This window comes from Apis dorsata, unplaced genomic scaffold (genome assembly GCF_000469605.1).
Source record: "Apis dorsata unplaced genomic scaffold, Apis dorsata 1.3 scaffold_5, whole genome shotgun sequence".
Taxonomy (NCBI): domain Eukaryota; kingdom Metazoa; phylum Arthropoda; class Insecta; order Hymenoptera; family Apidae; genus Apis; species Apis dorsata.
The window spans coordinates 198839-205573 of NW_006263308.1; the positions used below are offsets into that span (position 1 = coordinate 198839).

The window sequence follows — 6735 nt, forward strand, 5'->3', positions numbered from 1 at the left end:
AAGTGTATAGTAGCGATTAAGATTTCTCTTTAAATATGCATAAATCCATTGCTATTTGAAAGCATTCACAAAATCAAACGTAACAGAAGGTACAGAGAAGCACGGATGAGATACGATTCTACTTTTTCATGTTTTTTTTTTTTTTTTTTTCTCATTCACGTCATACGAGAGCATACTAAGAAGACAAAATAGAACGGAAGTGAAAAAAAAAATATAGATCGATTTTTAAGAAACATAAAACAGTCTTCGTGTTGCATATACATATATATGTATACAGGATAAGTCACATAAGATGTTATAACTTGTTTTCTCTAAAATTACTACATATATCGATATAATTGTTATTTTTAATTACGTGATTTTTAGGATTTAAACTGAAACAAATTTTTTAGATGATTTATTCTTTAGGTTTGAAAAATTTCATACCCTAAATAGGGGAAAAAAATAAATCCTACATAAATTAATAACATATATATTAATAACGTTTTTTTATATTAATGGTTTGAGAATTATTTTATATTAAATGTCCAAAAATTGTCTATTCAATTGCAAAAATATATATATTTATTTTTATAACAATCTAAATCCAAATTTGCATAATTATTATTTTCTTCTTAAAAAATAATTCATATAAATAATAATCGAAAATAATAGTATTAAAAAAAGAAAAATAAAATATTATTTCGAAGAGGGGAATAATTATTTGAATTTCTTCAAAATTATTTACATTATTAAATGATTATGAACTTTCTAATTGAAATAAATAAATAAATAAATTATCTCAATATCTCTAATATTTTTAAATTTTGGAGAAGACAACTTGATAACACATGTGACTCGCACTATACAGGATATCTCTCTATGAAAATTTATTCTACATGGAAAGATAAATCAAAAAAAGGAATAATATTTTTTCATCTGACACTTCGTTTTCGAGAAAATCGAGTTTAAAAATTTATACAAATGTACATAAATTTGATCAATTTTTGATGAGATATAAGTAAATTATTGAAAAAAGATTATTCTACATATGAAAATAAATACAAATATAATAAAAAATACAGAATAAAAATTTTTATTTAAAGATTACTTTTCAAGAAAATCTAATTTGAAATTATTTTTAATCTCGATTATATATATATATATATATATACATATATATATAAAAGAACGAGGACTCAAACGACAAAATGTTATTCTAAATTTTTTACTTATTTTCACATGTAGAATAATCTCTTACCGATAATTGACTCGTATCCAATTGTAAATTTTCAAACTTGATTTATTCGAAGATGAAGCCTTAAACGACTTAAAATTTATAGTCTTTTCTTTCGACTCATTTTTGCATGTAGAATCACCTTCTGCTCGCTTATACCATCTATCCTAAAACATTCTGCATATGCATATACAGTATGTATGTATATGTATAGTGCAATAAACACAATAGACAAAGTGATATAAAGGACAAGAATTTAAAATCAAAAATTCTCCTATACATTTTTGATTATAATTTGAAAATTTTTTGTGTCACGTGCACTTTCTAGAAAAATAAAAGGCAATCTATAAAGAAAAAAGAAAGAAAAGAAAGAAAAACAAGTGAATTAAAATTTAAAAAAAAAAAGAGGGAAAAAAATACGCGCGCGTGCTCGTTTAATATATACATAAATATTGAACATTAAAATAATGAACAGTAATGATTTATGATAATACTTTATTCACCTGTTAATGACTTCTTCTTCCGCTGCTTCTTAGCCTCTAGATAAAAAAACGCATGCAAAACAAAATTGATTAGCAATCTATCTAAAAATGTAATATGCCAGTTATGCCATATTTGTAAATTCTCTTACATTCTTAATCTCTCAATTTCTATCTGTGTATTTTTATCCTCATATATCCTAACGAAATGCTTATTATAAATAAACAGCAAATTATTTCAAACAGAATATTTATTTCTCTCTTATAAATACTAATCCGTATTTTGTTGTATTTGTTGTTAATTATTTATAAAAATATGTTATATAACATTCAAAGGATTTCCCAAATTGTGCAATATACATACACAACAGCGTAAATCATAAAAAAGTATTGGATTTAAATCTATTTAATCCCTTATAAATAGCAATAAGATCGATTCTTGCTATTATATTTAAAAATTAAAATTGTTTATGTTTCTAATTTTTAATATTAATTATTATATAGAAATTATTTTATATTGAATATTATATAGAAATATAACATCTAATAATATATAAAGATAAAAAATGATTTTTCGTTTTTAAGAAAGTTGATCATAAAAATTCAAGTATATACTATTTGACAATTTATATTTTGTGCAATGAAAAAAATAATTACAATAATTGTTTGGTCAATTATTAAAATTATTTTTATTAAAAATTTTTATTTCATATCCTTCGTATTGTAATAATAAATTGTATTCATAATAATTATTATTATACTTTATGAGATGAGAGATCAAATAAATGTCTTTGTCACGAATTTTTCAAATCAATTTTCTCAAAAATAAAGTCTCTTATCGACAAATTATAATTTATATTTTCGATCCATCTTTTCATAAAATTACCTTCCTATCATCCAAATTACTCGTTTCATTTCATTTATTTCATATTCTGTAAAAATTATTTTTAATGATTTATGAAATGAATACATTGATTCATAGTAAGAATTGATCTAAATATAATAATGATAAAAAATATGTTTAACTCATTCAATAGAAAACTTTCATAAATAGACAGACATAAAATAGAGATACTAACATTTACAATTAAATGTAGATTAATTTAAATATTTCAAAAAAAAAGCATGATATGATAAGCTAAGATAATATAATAGTTTCAATTAGCATACAATAATGATAACTAATAAATTATAATATTTAATTTAATGTTTAACTTATAAAAATTTTACTTACTACTTAAATTATTTATTTTATACTAAACTATATAAGAACTTTCTTGTTTTATAATTGTAAATAAATTCTTTTAATATAATAACAATAAAGCTATAAACATATTTGGAAAAAAAAAGAAAAAGAAAGAAAGAAAAAGAAATTGGCAAATGATTTAGAAAATTGTTTAAAATACTGCAAATGCATGCCAAGGAAAATAAAAATATCATAAGTAATTGGAAAATTAAATTCACAATAAAATATTTTCACATCAATCCAAAATAAACTCCATGCGTCTACGTTTCTTTTACGTATTTTGTGCCATGCGCAAAATATAACACCCGCTACTACTTTTGTAAAACAATTATTAGTTAAATCTCTTTTATCTAGACTAAAATTTCTAGCATTTTTTTAAGACAGAAGTAACGAGCTTCGATTAATTTTTTAAAATACTATAGTGACACAAATAAACTTGGTATATTATCATTTTGAAAACAAAATTATTCTTATTATTTCCTTTCTTTCTTTTTTATAACTAAAATAATAATTATATTAAATTTTTTTTTTTAAAATTCTGTTTTCAAAATGATAATTTTAAAATTTATATCATCCCAAAATATTCAAATCTAATCAAATAGATTTACATTGATTGATTTACACTGAAGTCGAATTTACATACCTTTCTTCATTTTCTTGATTTCTTGTTCTTGTTGATCAACAGCAGCACCCAACAAAGTAAAGATAATACCAGCCTGCGAATTAACACCTACTGCAGTAACTAACATTTTTCCAGAACCCTCCATCACATGTGTACCTTTTGAAACATAAATCATTGTAATCGCCATTCTAATATTAATAGTAATTAATTATTAATGTTCGATCTGTTAAACAGAACCCTCACCTGAGAGTACCATGGGATCGAACGATTCTCCTTTTTTAACATGGTCTGACTCTCCGGTTAAACTGGACTCATCCACTTTGAGATCGTTGCTTTGTATAAGGATACCATCTGCTGGCAGCAGGTCTCCATATTTTATCTGAATTATAGATAGATTCCAATTTAAAGAAGACTTTTATATTTTTGGTGAAATAATATTCATTATCAATGAATATAATTTATTAATTTATTTACTAATATAATTTACAAATTGTCATACATGAAGATAAATTCATGAGATATAGTCATTATTTAAAAATATACAAATATATCTATATTAAATTGATTTTATAATGATTCAAATATGGGTTTTTCGAGTTAACCAGAGAATCGTAAATCATAAATGTTTGATTTATTGAACATTGTTTAATTTTAAATATTAGTTTTTGCTAATATAAAATTTAAATATACCTGACATATATCACCAACAACAATATCAGCTACAGAAATCTGTTTGACTTCTCCTTGTCTAATGACAGAAAATTTATGTTCCCCCTCTATACGACTTTGGAGGCCCCTAAATTGTTTTTCCTTAGAGTAATCATTGGAAGCTGTTACTATTACCACCAAGATCACAGAAATAAATATAGCAGCTCCTTCTATCCAACCATATTTTGCTTCATCTTCATCTATTAAAGCTGAAAAAGTTTAAAAAAATTTTTTTTATTTTTTCTATGTTTAATATACTTATTAAATTATTATCTAATATTATATATAATAAAAAATAATAATTAAAAAGATTTTGAAATATATACTTACGTTTTTCTTCATCATCTGCTGGGTGATAAAAGCTAAGACCTAATGAAACCAATGCTGCTACTTCCAAGATAATTAATGTAACATCTTGAAGAGCTTCCCACACTAATTGTAGAAATGTTTTTGGTGGTTTTGGAGGTATTAGGTTGGAACCAAATGTATCTCGTCTATGTTGAATATCAGCTGCTGATCCACTGAGACCTATAACAAAAGTTTATATATAAATATTTTAATCAAATACTTCTGAATTATTAAAAAATTTAAAAAAACTTACCTTCACTAGGTGAAGTATATAATTTTTTACAAATCTCCTGCACACCACCATAGCTATTGACTTTAGTGACACCTTCACGTCCTCGGAGCTCCATGAGCTCACGAAGTTGCTTAAGACTGATACCATATTGGGTTGGTCTGCCATCTATTGTTGCCATTTTGTTTTTTCCACCGACGTTGGCTTAAGCCAACTTTACTATACTTCTTCACGCTAGCAGCTCGTATTATTTTTTGGTGTCACTGACACCACTGGTCTCCAGGAAATTGGAGGACCAATAGCTACAACAAAGAAATAAACTATCTTGAAATTTTATTCCACTGTAAATTTTTTTATATCTTTAATTGTCATTTTTAAATTGGAATTGGATTGAATTTTATTATTTTGTTATATGAAGATTGATAAAAAAAAACTAATTAACATATAATAACATATGAGTTATAATTATTTATAGAGATGTATTATGTCATATTATGTATTATCATAATTATATTAGTACATTTTAAAAAATTATTTAATTTTAAAAAAATTAGATTAAAAAAGTTAATATTATACTATCATTAGTATGTAAAAGATCTATATATAGAATATAAAAAATCTATGATTTATACAAATAATAATTAACAAAACTTCATGAAAAAATTATCCATACATGATAATAATTTTAATTATAAATAATTAATATAAAAAACTAAAACTAAAAAAACTAAAATAAACTAAAAAAAAATTTTTGAAATATATACATACAATAATGCAATATTTTATATACAATATTTTGCACAATTTCGATGTCAAAAAGATGCTTAAAAAAAATAATTCTTTTAGCTTTTAGCTTGAAAATCATATGATATTAGAAATATGATATTAAATATATGATATTAGAAAATTTCTGAAAAGTTGTATAGGAAATTGAAATCAATAAATTCAAACATTATCGATTGATACGTATTAAAATTGAAAAAAAAAACTCATCTAATAGAATAATAATAAAGTATATAATTAAAAAGAAGTAAAAATTTATGATAAATGATCTTATCTGGACTGTCATCGAATGCCGACATAGTTTTGAGGTTATGTACCTCAACAAATGAATCATTACTTAGAGATGATAGACGACAATAAAAGTGCTAGACATTCTCTTCCGAAATGATGTCACAATGAAGAAACAGTGTAACGGGACAGACCAATTGAACGAACATTGACGATATAGTCTGTCTAAAAATAACACCGACCACGGAAAAGAAACAGAGCGATGACAGAGACATAAGGAGAAACACAGAAAGAGAGAACACCCCGTTTACCTTCTGGTGACAGTTTACGTGTTGATGCCGAGAACGGATTACAAATTGGCATACAAACCAACCTCCCTTTATTGATATGGACCACGAAGCTTCATTCTTTCCTGTCAATCTCTAACGTGCAAAACCTTGAATCGCACCACACCACTCTAGGCACCGATTTTGCTCACCACGGAAAGGCGTGTTAAGTGAAATAAGCCATTAGCAATATAGTAATCGATTCGTGTTGCCCTCTAGTTACTCGTACACGTACTGCGCAAAGTTTCACTATTTTCTTTCGGTTTCACTTGCGGTTCGATGCTAGATAAATCAATGTTACAAAAAAAAAAAAACAATTAACATTATTATAAATTGTAATTATAAAATTTAATGAAACTTAATTTATAAAACAAATATATATATCTTTAAAATATTATCTTTAAAATTTAAATAGAAAAATTTTTTCATGGATCAGCTATTTTCAAAAAGAATATTAAATATTTGCAATTATCTAAAAATGTTTAAATCTTTATTCAAATTTTTTAATAAATAATCTAATAATCTAATAAAAAATTACTTTAATATAATA

General features: G+C 24.2%; 1 protein-coding gene across 16 annotated transcripts in view; it reads right to left on the bottom strand.

Annotated features, from left to right (window-relative positions):
* The window catches only part of LOC102680462 (plasma membrane calcium-transporting ATPase 3), a 64331-nt gene that overhangs the window by 37045 nt on the left and 20551 nt on the right, over window positions 1-6735 (bottom strand). For 12 of the 16 annotated variants that reach the window (XR_004149700.1, XR_004149701.1, XR_004149696.1 and 9 more), the window contains exons 1-7: window positions 6171-6350; window positions 4873-5150; window positions 4602-4799; window positions 4254-4480; window positions 3807-3942; window positions 3585-3719; window positions 1720-1755 (exon numbers count right to left, since the gene is read on the bottom strand). Coding sequence is in view for 11 of the 16 variants with exons in the window: in XM_031508396.1 (XP_031364256.1) it covers window positions 1720-1755; window positions 3585-3719; window positions 3807-3942; window positions 4254-4480; window positions 4602-4799; window positions 4873-5029 (889 nt within the window). In the remaining 5 variants the exon portion in view is untranslated. Of the gene's footprint in view, window positions 1-1719; window positions 1756-3584; window positions 3720-3806; window positions 3943-4253; window positions 4481-4601; window positions 4800-4872; window positions 5151-5948; window positions 6131-6170; window positions 6468-6735 lie in introns of those variants that run through there. The other 4 variants (XM_006607413.2, XM_006607414.2, XM_031508367.1 and 1 more) reach the window with 4 other exon arrangements.